The following is a 19,551-nucleotide window of genomic DNA, read 5'->3' on the forward strand; positions in this document are numbered from 1 at the left end:
AGCGCGAAGAGATGGAACACACAAGAAAAGAAGCACAACAGACGAGCGCTGCTTCTCTTCTTGTGTGTTTCGTCTCTTCGCGCTGTTCCACCCACTATGCGATTGTACCAACTCGCCCAACTGTCCATCCTACTAACGATATAAGGTTTGCAGACTGAATATCATCCTTCAGCCTGCGGTTAAAGCTCTCAATCTGACCCCTACATGGTAACAATGAGTCAGCTACAAGCAGCAACACTGCTAAATGAGGTCGCTCAGTATGTTACCACCACAAGAAGAGGCATTTAAATTGGAAAGTGCATTGCTGTTTTGTCAGTAGTACAATGCTCAAGTTTCTTACCATGTAAGAACAGCTCAAACTATGTTGAAAAGAAGATCAGATAATGCTTTTGGGATGCTCTTCTATTGCAGGTAGCTCTTAAGTAGCACTTGCCTATGCAGTTGTTGTAGACACAAAAGCAACTTGAGACCACTAGCTGTGATCATCAATGAATGTTACTGCAAACCCACAATCAGGAGGTGCTCCCTCCACTGGCTTCAGAATGGCGGTTCTGAGATTTCCCCCTGGCTTCTTGGGACTGGTTACATGGAGCAGGTACAGTTGTGGCCAATTTTATCGGATGATTTACGTGCAGCACCACTTCTAAACATGTCTTCAATGTCCGTTCCAAGCCACCAACACTGTCCTTTGAGCCGGTGTTTGGTCCTCATGGTATCTGGATGCGACTCATGCACACCCATGACCAGTCTGCTTGAATGTGTCAGAGGGGCACAATTCATCCGGCACAAAATGATATCTACCACCAACAGCTCTCCTTGAGTGTGAAAAAAACAGCAATGCACTTTACAATTTAAATGCCTCTTCTTGTGGTGGTAACATACTGAGCGACCTCATTTAGCAGTGTGGTGCTTGTAGCTGACTCCTTGTTACCATGACTACAACAACTACATTCCCCACCGGACCATCCTCAGAAGATGACAAGGGTAATAACGGTGAGACTGGTTCCCCTTCTGTGCACTGCACTCTACAAGTCTACCTCAAAAAAATCACTTTACACCCATGTTCATACTAGGATAAAGCCAGCACAAAAAGCAGGACGTACGTAGCTAACATGAGCAAATAAACACAGCCACAGAGAGAATATAAGGGCACAACAAGTGCTCACTTTTGACTTCTTAACTCCAGGAAGCAAACACAGGCCAAAAGAAAAAATAAAACCAGAAAAAATGCTGAGGCCACAATGAATGACATAAATATAAAAAAATAAAAATAATAGAAACAACGAAATAAAGAAAAAATATACATCAAGGCAAAAACAAAATAAAAATAAAAACACCCAGCATACATGCAGCAAACTAGCAACCACATGTCCAAGCAACAACGCTCGTGTGTGTCCATATTTATGTGCTCATGTTAGCTGTGTATTCCTGCCAACTCGTCCAGACATCTGCTAAAACCAGAACAACAGAGAACAGCAAACAAACCCAGTGCTGTTACTCTCTATTATCCCTGTTTATTACGCTGCTTTTTTTTGCCCTTTTCTCCTAATATTATGAACGCATGCCAACTAGTCCAGTTCGCCGTGCCCATGTCCACATGCAGGGGGCGCCTTCCAGTCCTGTTTATGGATGGCAAAACTCCTCGTACCTGGTGATCAGTTTGTAAGCCAAACCTATGGCCCGCACAGATACATATGCCCACAAACAAGCCAACGCTCTTCGTTTTCCGGTGGAGTACTTGCAGCACAGCCCACATGCCAAGGCCTCAGCCATGACATGTACCAGCAAGGTCAGAACGTTGCCAGTGCTCCCAGGGCATTATCGTGTTACATGGTGGTGACAATGCCAAATGCAGAAATCAAAGAGACTAGCGTTGCACTAAAATGCACTCTTTACTGGCCAGACTTGTGCCCGCAAAAGAATTAAGCAACTCAGCGGTGACGATAGTAGCAAGCATGCTCGTCGGTCATCAGACTATGAACCCTTGTTGCATTCATCAGTTCTCAGGGCCATTGTCCACCCTTCGGTCGAAAATATTTTCTTCCCCAGTGACTGTGAGGCTTTGCCCCCAGAACGCAAGGCTAAAAAAAATGTTTTTGAAAAGAATAATAACGCAGCTACAGCCACCGCAAAAACACGATTCTGTCATGTTTCCTCCCGTTCCCTCGTAAAGGTTTTCCACTCTGCTGCCCAGTCGTCTAGCCTCTGCAAGCCAAATTCCCCTTCCTCCTCTGCATTTGGTGGGAGGTGGGGCGTGGCACTTTGCGTGCGCGAAAACAAAACTGGCGAGGGAGCATGCGCCGCTGTATTCAGTCTAGCAGTGACGAGGGAAAAGCGCGCAGCGAGCGGCGCACACAATTAGTTGTGTACGCCCATCCTTCACCCGTCAGTAAGACGAACCAATGGATGTCGTCGCTACTCCGACGTCAGCCTAGCGGCCCGACGGGCCAGCGTAGAGAACGGGGAAGCTGGTTTCCCGAAGGGGAGGATGAGAGAGCTTTGATTTGTATATTTTGCTGCTTTGGAGCACGTGTATCGCTATGGCATTTTTCACAGACTATATCCGGTACCTGATCCAAGCATTGGGCTCCTCTGCTTAATTAGTCATACCCTGAACAGTGGCCCCTTAAAGTCAGCGAAGAAGCTTCTCGACAAAGCTGCAAAGGTTACCAGAACAAACTGGAACAATGACTGTTGCGAGTGGCAACAATCAGTCAGAATATACATTGGCACATCTTGTGCGACAGGGAAAGTTATAAAGCCTCGCCCGGCAGCTTAATACATGCAGCTACTCTACAAAATGACATCAACTCCGCGTCCTCTCGGTGCGAAAAATGCAATATGTCAATTTGTCTCTGGCAATTTCAATTTCCAAGAAAGGTTCTCAGATCTGCGCGACAAGTGGGGGTGGTCATTACTTGAAAAGAGGCAAAAATATTTTAGGCTCACTTTCCTTTGCAATGTGTTTAATGGCCAAATTGCATTCCAAAAGGGAAATGCACATGTGAGCCAACTTACATTTCAGCCCCCACTGACCATCCACTAAAAGCGCGTAACAAAAATTCCCAAAATAAACATTTTCAAATATAGTTTTTTTCCATAAAACATACATATAGAGGGCTATGGAACAATAAATGCTAGGGGTAACATTAAGAGATGGGAAGCATGCAGAGCGGGTCAGAGATATAACTCTAGTTACTGACATTCTTCATGGATCACTGCCTTTTCGTGGCGGAGGGGCTTGCGAAACTCTATGAAGTCGTGAGCTCTGCTGTGTAGGGCCACCCAAGACAGACAGGTCACAGCAGAGAGTTCTGACAAAATGTGATCCACTGGAGAAGGTAATGGCAACCCACTCCAGTAAAGTATTATTTTTTCCAAGTATCGTGCAATGGATTCACCAACCTAACTAATGAAGCAACATAACATCCCAACACTCGAATTACGAAGAAAGATTCAAAGACTCAAACTTCTGTTCTTGCTGAAACACAATAAATTGTTAATGAGCTCCTGGCTTTACCTGAAACCGTTAACACCCGTCTGACAAGAAATCGTCACGAACATCAATTAACTCCACACAATTCTAGAGTAAACGCTTTTAAATATTCCTTTTTTCCTCGTACTATAGAAGACTGCAACCGACTGCCACCTCACCTACTAAATAGCATCGACTCGATTGACCTAATTGAGTCTTGACTACCTTGACTAACCTGTTATTGTGTTGCTGCTTTAATTATTTGTGTGTGATTTAAATAACAAAAAAAAATCTTCCCTTGTACTGCCGATTTCACTGACGTTTTTCATTTGATTATTGTACAAAATGTTAGATTTTTCTACCTCTGGCTGCCATGATTATTGTGTTCTAGCTGTGTATATTTTTTTATTTATATATAATGTAATAATAATATTGTTGCCACTCCTGCTTGGGCCCACCAAAGGGCCTGCAGTATATTGTAAATATAAATAAATAGAATTTCTGCCAAGAAAACCCTATGACCAGTCACAATAGCATTAACGATAGGGCGCCGGAAGATGAGTCTCCCAGGTTGGAAGGCGCCCCACATGTTACTGGGGATGAACAAAGGGCGATTCCTAGTAACTCCAGGACGAACGAAGTGGCTGGGCTAAAGACAAAAGGACGCTCAGCTGTGGCCGTGTCGGGAAGCGGCCGGAAAGTCCGATGTTGCAAGGAGATTTATCACATAGCAACATGCAATTTAAGATGTATGATGCAAGGTAAACTTGATGTCGTCAAGCGAGAAATGGACAGATTGAACATTGATATCTTGGGTATCAGCGAGCTCAAGTGGACCGGAATGGGAGAATTCAATTCCGGCGACCATTATGTCTTTTATTGTGGGCCCGAATCCAAGAGAAGGAATGGGGTCGCTCTCATAGTAAACAGAAGAATGGGCAAAGCAGTGCTAGGGTTCAACCCCAAAAACGACCAAATGATTTCACTTTGATCCAAGGTCACCCTTTCAACATAACAGTTATCCAAGTCTATGCACCGACCACTACTGCTGAAGAAGCTGAAGTTCAGAGATTTTATGCTGACCTGCAATGCCTTTTAGACCGCACTCCATCATCAGACGACCTTTTTCTCATAAGGGACTAGAATGCTAAGGTGGGCAGTGAAGAAATATCCGGAATTACAGGCAAGTTCGGTCTTGGCGAGTCAAATGAAGCTGGGCAGAGGCTAGTAGAGTTTTGTCAAGAAAGCAGCCTGGCCATAGCGAATACTCATTTTCAACAGCACAAGAGGCGCCTGTACACATGGACTTCACCGGACGGTCTGTACAGGAATCAGATTGATTGTATACTTTGCCAGCAGAGATGGAGAAGCGCTATACAAGCAGTAAAAACAAGGCCTGGGGCCGATTGTGGCACCGATCACCAGCTTCTTGTTGCCAAATTTAAGCTTCGATTGAGAAAAACGCCGAAAACTAGAAGGCCTTTCAGGTATGATCTGGATCAAATTCCATCAGAATATGCTGTGGAAGTGAGGAATCGATTTCAAGAATTAGATCTAGAAGAGCAAGAGCCAGAAGAGTTGTGGGCTGATGTTCGTGATATAATACAAGAAGTTGCTACTAAGGTAGTTCCGAAGAAAAAGAAATGCAAGAAAGCAAACTGGTTGTCTGAAGAGGCTTTGCAAATAGCTGACAAAAGGAGGACGGCATTAGTTATGGGTGAAAGAGAAACATACAAGGTTCTCAATGCGGATTTAAAGAGAATAGCAAGTAGAGAGAAGAATGTCTTCCTGAACACACAGTGCCAAGCAGTTGAGGACAACAGCCAATTGAGGAACACAAGAGCTCTGTATAAGACAATCAAAGATATCAAAGGAAGCTTCTGTGCTAAGCTGGGCGTGATAAAGGACAAACGAGGCAGGGACTTTACTGAAGCCTCAGAGATAAAGAAGAGGTGGCGAGAATACACAGCAGAACTGTACAAGAAGGGCACGGATGTGCAAACCCAACATAAGACGGTTGTGATCACTGATCTCGAGCCGGGCATCCTGAAGAGTGAAGTTGAATGGGCCTTAGCCTGCCTTGCTAAAAACAAAGCTAGCGGAATTGACGGCATTCCAGCTGAATTGCTTCAAAACCTTAACGATGACGCTGTTAACGTTCTGCTTAACTTATGTCAGCAAATTTAGACAACCCTGCAGTGGCCACAGAATTGGAGGAGGTCAGTTTACATCCCCATCCCAAAGAAAGGCAGTGCCAAAGATTGTTCCAACTACCGCACGATCGCGCTTATTTCGCATGCTAGCAAGGTGATGTTCAAAATCCTCCAGGGTAGGCTGCAGCAGTATGTGGATCGGGAGCTTCCGGACGTTCAAGCTGGGTTTCGCAAGGGAAGAGGAACTAGAGACCAGATTGCTAACCTTCGCTGGGTCATGAAAAAAGCAAGACAGTTCCAAAATCCCATCTACTTCTGCTTTATTGATTATTCGAAAGCGTTTGACTGCAACAGATTGTGGCAAGCTCTCCAAGAGATGGGAGTTCCTATTCACCTCATCTGTCCACAGTCAAAACTGGGCATAGTCTTACTGATTGGTTTCCAATTGAGAAAGAAGTGAGACGAGACCAGGCTGCATACTGTCGCCCTGCCTATTTAACCTATATGCTGAGTGCATCATGAGGAAGGCCGGTCTGGACGAGTCTTCAGCTAGAGTGAAGATTGCTGGAAAACGTATCAACAACCTTAGATATGCGGATGATACCACTTTAACGGCAGAAAGTGAAGAGGAACTCAGGAAACTTCCGATGCGCGTACAAGAAGAGAGTGAGAAGTTTTGGCTTAATGTGAATATTAAAAAGACAAAGATCATGGCGTCTTGCCCTATCAAATCCTGCAGCATCAAGGGACAAGAAGTGGAAGCTGTGACAGATTTTCTCTTTTTGGGCTCCAAGATTACCCCGGAAGGTGACTGCAGCCATGAAATTAGGAGACGCATGCTTTTGAGAAAGAGAGCCATGGCTAGCATTGACCGCCTTGTTAACAGCAGAGACATCAGACTGCCAACCAAGATCCGTATAACCCGTGCTATGGTCTTTCCAGTTGTGATGTATGGATGCGAGGGTTGGACTGTGAAAAAGGCTGACCGCCGAAGAATTGACGCGTTTGAATTGTGGTGCTGGCGGAGACTCTTGAGAGTTCCTTGTACTGCCAGAAGATCAAATCAGTCGATATTGTCGACCATAAACCCTGACTGCTCATTGGAGGGTCAAATTCTAAAGTTAAAGCTTAGCTACTTTGGTCATCTGGTGAGAAGAAAGGAGTAGCTGGAGAAAGCTTTGATGTTGGGAAAGGTTGAGGGTTACCGGAGAAGGGGTAGGCAGCAAATGCGATGGTTAGATGGCATCCTTGAGGTGCTGCAGATGAAGTTATGTGATGTTAGGAAGATAGTGAAAGACCGTAAAGCGTGGTGTGATATGGTCCATAGGGTCACGAAGAGTCGGACACGACTGAACTGAACTAACATTCTAGTGGAAATCAAGAAGAAGAAATGAGCATGGGCAAGACATGTAGAGCGAAGAAAGAATAACCAATGGTCGCTTAGGGTAACAAACTGGATTCCAAGGAAAGATTAGTTAATTAGTTAGTCTGTGGGGTTTAACGTCCCAAAGCGACTCAGGCTATGAGAGACGCCGTAGTGGAGGACTCCGGAAATTTCGACCACCTGAGGTTCTTTAACGTACAGTGACATCGCACAGTACACAAACGCCACTCCGTTTCGCCTACAACGAAACGCAGCCGCCGAGGCCGGGATTCGATCCCGCTTCCTTGGGCACAGTAGTCAGCGCCATAACCACTGCGACGCCCCAACGGCAGGGCTATTCCAAAGGAAGGAAAGCGTAGCAAGGGGCGGCAGAAAGTTAGGTGGGCAGATGAGGTTAAGACGTTCGCGGGGGTCAAGTGGATGCAGCTCGCACAGGACCTGGTTAATTGGAGGAATATGAGAGAGGCCTTCGCCCTGCAGTGAGTATAGTCCGGCTGATGATGATGGTGATGGAACTGCCCTTCAGCTCGAACAGAAGCTTCCTCTCCTACACATTTTTTCACTGTGTTACAAAACCACATACTAATGTGATTGGACCAATACGCTAATATATGAGAGTCAATATGATGACTGTTGCTACCAGTGTAGCATCATTTCTTCACCTAGTGTAATTTTTTCTGTATTGTGTGCTTGTTTTTCATTTTAAGAAAGGTTCCTTTAATTTCTGCCCTTCTTCTTAGTACAGTGTCTTGATACATTGCATCATTTGACTGATTTGTTTGTATTGCCAAAGGAGTTAAAAGAATGACAAGGCGCATGCCCGTGGTTGTTGGACGCCACAAGTAGAGATTACAAAAATTAGGGGGAAACTTAAGCTCCGCCATTAAGAATGATAGCAAATACTCGGAGATAATTTGTTTTAAATTTTTCAAATTTTTATGTTTATTTTTGGAAAAGGAAGGTGACTTTCATTGAGTGCAACAAACTGTGGTAGCACAATAGCAGCAAATAACAAGCAGCAGCAGTTGCACTAACGAGAACCCAGAACTGGCCATTCATTGTGAACGTACAGGTGATGTGAAGGTGATACCATCACAACAGTGCGGCCTACACATCACCACAACATTCTTTTTTTTACCTGTGGCGGTGGCTTGCGAAGGGCATTCTCTTTGAGGGCAGCACTACTCAGGAGATCGGCATTTTTCTTGTCCGCCTCTACCTCCTGCAGAGGGTGAGAGAGATTCAGAGAAGGGTCATTCAGACCACCATATCAACACACAAGCAGCCAAACTGCAATTTTATTTCACGCACACATGAGGATATGTGGGATGAAAAAAAAAGACGGCAATTAGGCAGCTTGACAAGGATCTCACCCCCTTACAGCAACAGTGGAGGGCAGCAAAATGATTTGCCATCACCAAAAAGGTCCAAAACGAGAACACAGCATACTCAGAACAAACTTTAGGTAATCTCAGAGCGATACATGCAATAAGATGACACGTCAAGAGAAAAGAGTGAAAAAAACCCAGAGGTTGGCCCACACATCCGGAACTCGCCTGTGTGAGCAGTGTTGTTTGCGAGTCACACACCTGAATTCAAGCACAGTTCAACCTACAGCCAGGTAGACAACGCTAACACATGGCTAGCCAACGGTCACAAGAGAGAAGAACAAGACATCACCCCGTCTGCATAAACAGGTATGGCAGAGTAGCAACAAAAAACAGTGCAAGTACATCAACTACTGCTGAGTGGAAATGGTTCCATTTTGCTGTTCACAAAGGACTCTCAAAACTTCTCCCCACAGCGATTCCTTCCACTCGGGACAAATTTAGCATCCTCCCTAGCTCAGCAGACAGGGCCCACCAGCAACGTGGCAGCAAGCAATACTGCTCAAAAGTATGCGCAGGGGTAGCATCATTTCTGCCATTTCTTTTTATGAATCTACATCATGGTATCAGTAATACAATATCAATTTCTTTTTCATAATTCAACAAAAGCAGCACACCAGAAATGTACTAAAAAGAAAACAGTGCAACAGACAAACACCAAAGCAGAGAACCACAGGTCAAGCACTCGTCCTGTGGCTCTCTGCTTTGGTGTTTGTTTCTTGCGTTGTTTTCTATTCAATATGTTTCACCAACTCGCCCGTTTGGCTATAGTGTTGAACACCAGAAATGGGACAAAGAAAAGAAATTCTCAGTGCCACAGGCATCTGTGAAACAGTGTGATTGCACGATGTCCCAGCTTATTTCCTTATTTGGCAAATATTTGCATTTGACTATCACCATTTAGAACATTTGCGACTCCTAGTAAAAATTTGCACACCCCTCTAAAGAATTATTGCTGGTATTCTGCACTGGAAAAGTTACAGGCTCAGGGGCAGATTAACAGTGATGAGGGCCCAGTTCAAAAAACATTAAGACAGCCCCATAGCCCCCCACTACCCTACCCTGCCCCATGTGGTTATGTTTGAGACATGATGCTTTTTAAAATTTCCTGCAGCGAACACGCATCATATTTACTCGATGAATCTACGAATTGTTTATGAACATCGCCTCATCATAAATTTTCCCACAGAGCATACAGAGTTTGTTAATGAGGTATTCAACATTGACCCACTTGAGAATCCCATGTCTCTGCTCTCAGCAGCGATAAATTACTGAGGAAACTGTCAGCTATGAGCAGTCATAATCTCCAACAAATAATTTATATTTTATGTCACAGCTTTCACTGCTTTCGGTCAGATTAATAAAATACACAACTGACCTCAACAGCAACATTGACAGAGGTCAGTTGGTTTACCGGCTGGTATGAGCTGACTCTCAACTAAAAGCAAGCTAGAACCCGCTGATTCCACTTGACCACCAATTGGGGCCTGCTGACTTCCAACTGGTAGGCATCTGGAACTAGTTAATGGTACCATCTGGGACCTGTTGAATCTAAGTGAAACCAGTTAGATTCGGCTAAAATTATTTTGCTTTCTTTTTTCATCTATTTGGGCGAGCACAAAGTTTTATATCTTGACTGGCGAAATATGAAGCTGGGCTTGAGATTAAGCGTACAATGCGACGAACAGCTGTTCAAGCACTCAACATTGAAATACATAAGCTCTAAATTTAATCATGCCGAATCAGGAAAATGATTCCACTATTTTTGAACCAAACCTTTTCTTTTTTTTTCCAAGGGGGGGGGGGGCCTCTGAGAGCAGAGGGCCCGGTTCATTTGAACTCATTGAAGCCTGCATGAATAATCCGGCCCTGCACAAGCTTTCTACACTGAGGCCTAACTAGACGATGCGAGAGAAAAAAAAAAGCTATTTCAAAACAAAAAATGGCCCCCAAAGGGTTAAGCCAGCTTTTGGAGTTACACAAAGAGTGCAAAGCACTTTTACAGAACTCCTCTAAAAAACGGCCATGGTCAGGAGGGGCCTGCCAAAGCCGACTTGCAGTTTCACAAATGGCCCGCTGAAATGTGACTTGAATATCCACGAATGCTTGCAGTGGTTGCAACTACGGACGACAATGGTGGCGACAGTAGCTGTGCCACTGGCAAGGCATGCAAACAACCATATTAACAGGGATTCCACTTCTGGCGATGAGATGAGCCAGAAGCGAGTGGTGCACTGTCATCAAGGCAAGGAGCGTTACTTCATCAGCTGCTTCCATTTTGGATGGCATAACGACTATGCTAACAGAGAGCTAGACTGTGATGACTAAGCTCTCCTTCCTCCTCTCACTGCAGTGGCTGATCCAGCGAGTGTGTGGCAGCTACAGCGTAATAAACCGACAATTAATTCCTCCCTTTCCCCTTTCGAGAGCTAGCCTGCATCTTGGGGAAAGTTTACAATCCATAAAACTTGCTGTAGATGATGCTCGTTATATAATGACCAATGAGCATCTGCAATTAGAAGGTTATGATGCTACAAGGGAAGCGGGTGGGTGCCCACATCACAACCCAGTGAAGTTAAACAGAATCAGCGCTGATGAAACATACATGTACCCTAGTGACTGCTGCTGCACTGTGTTGGCACACAACACATGCAGTTTCACTCCCGTCCACCAAGCATGAACAATGTCTCTGTGCAGAACGTCTCTGTGCTCATCGCTCAATTGTCAGGTTCAACAATTCCTACACATACCATCACATACTTGCTCCCTAGTGATTCCCAGGGAGTTCCCATTTTCAACCTGCATCAATAAGTCCTGCCTGTATGACACAACAATAACAAGGTCAGCTGATATATATATATATATGGAGGAATTTTAATTAAATGCTTTTTCATTTCGCATACTGATATTCAAACATACATGCAATATATATCACGATTTTGCCCAATTAACTTTTTTTCCTACACTGTTCTTTTTTCTTTTTTTTCAGATTGAGGAAACTCTCCAGAATAGACAAACTACTTTGCCCTAACTGGATTTCAGAACGTACGTTAACCATCACGACAACATCATTTTTTTTTTCTCCGAACACAATTTTTCCTTGTCATATTTACTAGTTCACTTGCCATAGACACAAACAAAATAAATATAGAACTCATAATCCTCAAGAAACAGGGCTGTCATGGCATTTCACAAAGACCACGGTGTGCAAAAAAAATTAAAGGCCATGATCCTTCACGCAGCTCCGCAACATGAACAGCAGGTCAAAAGAAGAGTTTTGAGAAAAAAGAAGCACTCAAAGGTGAACATCATGCTAATTCACTTTTCCAGAGGACACTGCAGCTGTAGCTCTTAGTGCTGTTGAAGGCCTTCTGATGTCGCACACTTTTTAGCCGCCTGTGGTAGATTGTTGCAATCCAGCTGTGTTCAAAGACTTACAATGTCTGCCACATGGTCACCAATCAAGCCACTTTCAAGTTTCAAGTTCATAGATGCATGCCTACAATGCCATCCGTTTTGCACACCTGCAGGAGGCTTATCGTTCCTGGAAGTTGGTGCCTTTCGCTTGCGACTTCGCAACAATGCTTCGACATACAGTACTCATCTTCAAATGGGGTGTCGGCTGCTGCAGCCTGGAGTAAGTATAGTGGCTTTTCATTCTGAGCATTTTAGCACCTTTTTTTCTTCCTTTATTATTTAAATTAATTAAATGATCAATTACACACTAAAATTTCTTAATTAGCATCACCATGAATTGGCTTCTCATTACAAGTATTTTGACACCTTTGAACCCACTTCTCAAATTTTTTTATATTCTCGAAGAAAAAAAAAAGCCTCTGCCTGTGCCACTTTTGAACAACAAGCCTGCTGCCTGCAGTATCACTCAAGGGCTCAAGCCTGAGCCCCCCAAATATAGCACGAGTGTAGCTAGCAATTGCAAGAGAAGATGGCACAGGCTCTACTAGGGTGCAGGAAACTTTTGCCTTTGTGCACTTGCTTCTAGTCAGAATCGAGCTGGGGCACCAAAAAAAGCTGCCTACTGAGCCAAATATGGTGGTGCACATTTTTCTGCCATTTCAGGCGGTTGATAAAATATTTTTTCGCATGCCTCCCAGCTTACCTCAGCAATAAAGCTCAGAGACGTTGAATGTCACGCAATTTGAAAGCTCTGCCCACACCCTTCTCTGGCCACTCGGTTCACAGTCGTGACATCAAGGTGAGTGGTGCAGAGAAAAACCTTGGGCATCCCTGCTGTTTACAAACTAAATCTGAGTCCAGCAGTTCACTGCCTGGCTTTCCCTACATATTCACATAACAGCTTGGTTTTCTAGTGCATGTATCGCAGAGGCCGGATGGAATCCAGGTCCGTTCGATTCACCCTGCCCAATCTACACTAGTTCATGCAGTGCACAGCAAGTGCCGTGCAAGTGCTACACTCGCGCAGGCGCAGCGCGATACTAGCGCCAAACAGAAACAAATGCCAAAGTGCAAGAAGTCGTGCAAGCCCTCTGCTTCGCTTGCGACACTCACGCCTGTCATTGTTTGGCGTGTGTTCTCTGAGCTAAAGGAAAAGAAAATATTGGACCGCAGCCTGCTGCCAGTGGTTATACAATACAGCTATGAAGCTTCAGCGCGCGTTGCTCAGCAGCAGCGTGGACGTTTGGCGATCAGCCGTGTGGAGCCTGGTGACTGGTGTGGCACGTCACTCAACACCACCGATACTATTGCTAAATAAAACAGGATAGTTAAAATCTGGGTCATAGCTTTGAATAAAACTTGTCAAAAGTCGAAGGAGAAGAGGTGACGCACACACGGCTGGATAAAGCCAACCTACACTGGATAGCAGTTAGTACCAAGCTCATTTACGGGGAATGAGAAAAAAGCGAGAAGCAAACTAGACGAGTAAAACACGCAAAAAACAAAAACAAAAAGAGAACAAGTACCATGCAAGCACGGTGTCGGTGCACGAAGAAACACATACACGTGTTTCTCTTTTTGTTGACCGAGCAAAGCCTTACCTAGGAGTTAATAATGTGTTTACGCCTTAGACAACACCAAACGCGCTGCTGTCGTGATTGAAACTGACATACTGAAGGGCCAAGTCGCGTGCGCATCTCGCTGTCGTCTGCTGCGGCACTGGTTGCACACAATCGGCACTGTCAGTTGAGCGAGTGTAGAATTTCTCTCAACTAGGACTGCACAGCACAAAAGAACGGCGTAGTGTAGAGAGCGCTAGGCTACACTCGTGAAACGAATATCAAAGTGCTGCACGAAGAAAACTAGTGTAGGCAGTGCAGGTGAATCGAACGGACCTTCCATTTGTCCTCCCTCTGAAGAAAATATTCACCTGTTTTAACGAAAAAAAAAAAGAAGAAAGCCTGCTCACTAGAAGGTGAAATCATATGATGACATACGTTGCACAGCTTGGTAAAGTTAGTGAGCTGATAGGGAGGACTCTGTTATCCTAGCATGTGAATGAACATGCGAAAGCACCTGCCAGCAGGAGGGGTTCTATCACGCCACACTGTGAGGCCATACACGATGAGTGGTGCTTCAGAGCTGGTTCTTGGAATGGTTCCTTCTGCCACACCGACTGCAAGGCCATCACTAAAAGCAACAATGAGGTCAAAGCCTGCCTCCTTTGCAGTGCAGGGATGACATCACGCTGTGTGGGAAGCCCCTGCCAATCTTGTCACTCCTGTTGGCGACAAGCCACGGAACTTTCAGCCGGGCATGGGTTGACGAGATCACAGCAGTTGGATCATACCAGTCAGAAAACCCTACTTCAAAAACAGTTTTGCATGCATTTTTAGGGTGTCTATGAACTGTCGCGACATCCAGAAATGGGAACAGAAGCTTTCCGCTATTGCCTTCATTGCCTTTTCGAAATCGCTTATTTCTGTCTTCTTTTACATCTTAATTAACTCTACGGCTGTTATCTCTAAGAGTTTTTGACACTGCAAGTCTTCAACGAATTTTATTTTCCATGTGGTTGCGTATTTATCAACAATCTGAAAGTTTACAACTTAGACGCAGTTTCCTTTAATGGCTGCGGGCATCGCCGCTATTTGTACTATGCAGCCGAATTTTGGCCAATCAAAACCACCGTTTTCTGATACATAGGCCCTATGGGAAGTTTCGCAAGTGGTAATATTGAAGAGCTCTGGATGAGACAGCAGTGCCCTTGTCGGGATTTTCGCAGCCCAAGGGCACAGGCAAGGAGGGGGCAGAGTGTGAAACTCACTGCATGGCGCCTGAGCAGCTCTTCGTTCTTGAGGCGAATGTTCTCTATGCGTTGCTCCACCAGCCGCTCCCGGTCCTCCCGTGACAGCTCTCCTCCTGCGGCTGCTGCCAACGGCTGCTGCTGCTGCCAAGGAAATAGTCCACAATGAATGCCAGCCGTTCAATACCACGTATTTAAGGTAGTACTGCCACACATCATGGAGGAAGGCCGAATTTCTACACCAGAATGAGCTTCAACATGTTGGGTGCTGCAGTAAATACTTTCAAAAACTGCCAAACATGAGGAGTTAAAAATAGTTGATCAATGAAAACTCGCTAAATTTTTTAATCTAGCCAGTTGGATGGTGAGTGCCAATGAGGAGTTACCCCTAAACTTTTTATTCAAGCCAGTTGTATTCAAAATGTTAATGGTTTTCAAGTTTCAAAGTTTTAAAACAAAAACTCCCACAAAACTGAAACCAAGTGCACTAGATGCACAGGAACTTCGTGTGAAAATGTGACGTCCACTGGTGACACGCGACAGTGACTATGTCAAGGTCAACCCACATGCATTACCATGCCACGTTGAATATATATATTTTTTTGCTTCCCCAATTCTGTGCAAGAGCGAAACAAATGCATGATGACATCGCACAGCAGAGGCAGGCAATTTGAATGTGGCACCACAGTACCTGCAACATGTCATAAGTGGACACGCTGTTTTCCTATTCAACTCGTAGCATCTGAATAATTCTGAATTTAATGGCTAGTCTGCAGTCTTCGTAAAGGATGTGGCCAATATCCATGGGTGTCGTATGCCATGGTGCAGACGCTGCCATGCTGTTGTCTTCTTTATTTCCTGTATTCCACATTGGCTGGGAACCCAACAGAACATTATTTGCAGACCTCTATTCAATGACTCCATAATGCATTTTAACAAGGTGTTGAAAATAACATTCATATTACTACATGCACACAAAAGTGCTCAGACAACTAAGCGAGACCTATATGACAGATTTTGTTGTTCTGCTTTCTAATATATTGAGTATATATAATTATGAGGATTGGGACAGTTTCAGCTGTGAAGATAGTCGCATGCCTGCTTATGGAACTGATTGCCGTTGAAGTCTTCCCAACAACTGCAGACGCAACAGGATCTGCCCATTGGGTCCATCAGTGCAGAACTCTTATATTTTTGCTGAAGCGAGAGCAAGTGCCACTGTATAGCTTGTGAAGGGCCATTCTTTTACTAATAGCCAGGAACTACTTGTTGCACTCAATGAGTTGAGTTAACTACGGAATTGGGGCTTCGTTAAAGCTTTTTATTGGGCAGCCATTGAGGGGCACTTCATCAGCTTCCTATTCTAGCACATGTGAAGACCAGCTAAGACCATGTGAAGACCATTCCCTGCCCAACTACGCAGGGGAAGCAGTAGAATCGTGAAGTCAAACACCCACCTCATACCTCAAACAACCCTCCTTTATTCTTAGTCTATGATGAGCATATATACAGATGGCATGATAAGCACCATCTAGGTTATTTAAGCACAACTGCTGAATACCACAGGTTGAATTAATGAACTTGGACATTCACAGCATACATCATATTCATGTGCTGCAAACCTGGATTGGTTCCCAGTATACATGACATGGTAACATTGACCCCGGTGTTACTGCAATGCCACTGCAGTGCCTCATTAGATTTCCACTCTGCATTAACTGTAGATAAACCATGTTTACACTGTTTGGATGTAAAGAAAGAAGAAAGCTATTCAGTATCGGGATCCATCACTCGGGACCTATCTTTCTCTATTCAAACTCGAAACAGCTGTGCCACATCTGCAACAATGTTGGGGTTTCCATCTGCTGTTTCACTAAAGGTGTGTGTGCACCTCAAGCCTCCGTTACACAGAAGGGGGCTGCTGAATCAGCAGCTATGACAAGATAGCCTTCACTGTCCTTTCCAGAGACCCAGTAGACGCACTGCAGGAAACAAGGTGTGGTACCCCAACGTTCCAATGTCTTGCCATCAGAGGATAAATGGCAAGCGAGAAGCAGCTTTATGCCTCCTCAAACAAAATGTTTTCCTCGGTATTCAGTGATAATCTCTTACACTCTGAACTAGACTTCGAGTACACTGGATGCGTGAAGTCTGCACAGTGTGGGGTGCCTCCATAGTTGTCAGCAGCACGGCTTACTGAGGCAGATCATGTGCAGGACTGGAAGCTGCAGGAAATCTGAAGACCACGGCAAAATCTCAGGCGCTTGAAACGGCAATGGGGCAACTTAAATAGATTATCACGTAGCCACTTTCTAAGCAGATAGCAAGGACCAAATATTTTGCAAGGATTTGTATCCAACCCTTCTATATTTTTATTCAGTCAACACCCCTTCAAGAGAGATGCTGGGCTAATTGGTCTTCAGACATAACGAGATTCTTTAGCGCAACTAAGATAACACAAACACAAGAGGGAGGACAACACAGAGGCTCACTGCAGCTGTTTAATCAGATGAAAGCAGTCAGCATATACAGCACGCTTACAAGGCAACAAGGAAAACGGCACCAGTCTGATCAGAGTAGGCATAAAGAAATTTCTGCTCATCCTCATACAGGAAAACTCAAGTGTGACTGCCACAGCTCATACCTGCTTTTTTGATGTAAAAGGCTGCCAGAGTTTCTTGAGCCATCTGTTGTCTGCCTCTACCCAGAATCCTCACATCAAGGAGCCATGATGTACAATGCAAGTCCTACAGTGGGCGACAAGTCGCTCACCCCTATTCTCTTCAAGACCTTTTTGGTCATTCTTGCAATGTACGAAATTCTATTGTCCTGCAGAAAATCCTATAGTATTGGACAGATGAGTCGCCGCGTGAATTACTGACTCAGGGAACATGCAAAAGATATTAAAAACAATGAAGGTGAGCGATCTGTCTCACACTGCAGGGCTTGCGCCGATTGTACAACGGGTTCTGCGATGTGAGGATTCTGGGCAGACAACAGATGGCTCATGAAATTCTGGAAGCCCTTTGCATCAAAAAAGCAGTTTCGAGCAGTGTCAGTAGTGTCAGTCCCGCTTCGGTTTTCCTCTATGAGGCAAAAATTTCTTTCATGTCTACTCTGATAAGACTGGTGCTGTTTTCCTCATTGCCTTGTAAGTGTGGGCATCAGCTGGGAGGGCTGATATAATGTCGACTTCTTTAACCTGACTAATAGCTGCAATAAGCCCCCGTGTTGTCCTCTCCCTTTTATTCTATTAATCTGACTGATGACGCTCTCATCAGTCAGCCCCTCGAGCATTTTTTTATCACTCATAAGGAGAATGTCCAAAATTACACCACAGCCTGCATTTAATGACCCATAAGTAGTGAAGGTCACAGAGATGTCGTCAAAGGAAATAATTTTTCTTTTCTATGCTCCTGGTGACGTTCATGTCCGTTCACTGGATGAGTTCACCTGGTGTGTCCGCCGCATGAAATTATAAAAAATTGGCAGAGGCTTAGCTTGGTTAAGCCCGGTAGATTGCGAAAGCAATACCCATGGCTAAGCCCAGGTTCAGCTAATGTTCGGCTGGTGGTGGTGCTTATGGATATGCTTGTTATGGTTAGACTGTGGTGGTTATACAATGATTCACTCTGGATACGACATGGATACACTGTTCCTCCATCTCTGTAGCTCGCTGCTGTGACGAGCTTCCCTAGAGGTAGGTGGCATCGTCGAAGCAGATGTTAAACTGCCGGCGGAGGCACCGCCACAACTCGCAGACGGCGCGAGATGGTCGCCCAGCTCTTCGGCGTGTCGTCACAGCACCTATTGCGCTCCTGGCGGACAGTGCAAGAGTTAGCGTGATGTCACAACACCTATTGCGCTCCTGGCTGACAGCGCGGGAGTTAGGCCCCCGGTGGTGGCACCACCACTACTTGCAGACGGCGCGAGATGGTCGGCCAGCTCTTCGGCATGACGTCACACCTATTGCGCTCCTGGCTGACAGCGCGGGAGTTAGGCCCCCGGTGGTGGCACCACCACTACTTGCAGACGGCGCGAGATGGTCGGCCAGCTCTTCGGCATGACGTCACACCTATTGCGCTCCTGGCGGACAGCGCGGGAGTTAGGCCGCCGGTGGTGTCACCGCCACAGCTCGCAGACGGCGCGAGATGGTTGCCCAGCTCTTCGGCGTGACGTCGCAACACCTATTGTGATCCTGGCGGACAGCGCGGGAGTTAGGCCCCCGGTGGTGGCACCACCACTACTCGCAGACGGCGCGAGATGGTCGGCCAGCTCTTCGGCATGACGTCACACCTATTGCGCTCCTGGCGGACAGCGCGGGAGTTAGGCCGCCGGTGGTGTCACCGCCAGTGCTCGCAGACGGCGCGAGATGGTCGCCCAGCTCTTCGGCGTGACGTCAAAACACCTATTGCGCTCCTGGCAGACAGCGCGGGAGTTAGGCCGCCGGTGGTGTCACCGCCACAGCTCGCAGACGGCGCGAGATGGTTGCCCAGCTCTTCGGCGTGACTTCACAACACCTATTGTGATCCTGGCGGACAGCACGGGAGTTAGGCCGCCGGTGGTGACACCGCCACTGCTCGCAGACGGCGCGAGATGGTCTCCCAGCTCTTCGGCATGACGTCACACCCATTGCGCTCCTGGCGGACAGCGCGGGAGTTAGGCCGCCGGTGGTGTCACCGCCACTGCTCGCAGACGGCGCGAGATGGTCACCCAGCTCTTCGGCGTGACGTCACACCTATTGCGCTCCTGGCGGACAGCGCGGGAGTTAGGCCGCCGGTGGTGTCACCGCCACTGCTCGCAGACGGCGCGAGATGGTCGCCCAGCTCTTCGGCATGACGTCACACCTATTGCGCTCCTGGCGGACAGCGCGGGAGTTAGGCCGCCGGTGGTGTCACCGCCACTGCTCGCAGACGGCGCGAGATGGT

The 19,551-nt window shown here is 46.0% G+C and overlaps 1 protein-coding gene across 3 annotated transcripts in view; it reads right to left on the reverse strand.

The window, feature by feature from the left end:
• Positions 1–19,551, reverse strand: part of LOC146177811 (uncharacterized) — a 75,609-nt gene that overhangs the window by 44,831 nt on the left and 11,227 nt on the right. For 2 of the 3 annotated variants that reach the window (XM_084580589.1, XM_084580591.1), the window contains exons 2-3: positions 14,645–14,767; positions 8,151–8,234 (exon numbers count right to left, since the gene is read on the reverse strand). In XM_084580589.1, the coding sequence (XP_084436715.1) occupies positions 8,151–8,234; positions 14,645–14,767 (207 nt within the window). The remainder of the gene's footprint in view (positions 1–8,150; positions 8,235–14,644; positions 14,768–19,551) is intronic. The other variant, XM_084580590.1, reaches the window with a different exon arrangement.

Source organism: Amblyomma maculatum, chromosome 10 (genome assembly GCF_055883805.1).
Source record: "Amblyomma maculatum isolate TAMU_Amacu chromosome 10, ASM5588380v1, whole genome shotgun sequence".
NCBI classification, from domain to species: Eukaryota; Metazoa; Arthropoda; class Arachnida; order Ixodida; family Ixodidae; genus Amblyomma; species Amblyomma maculatum.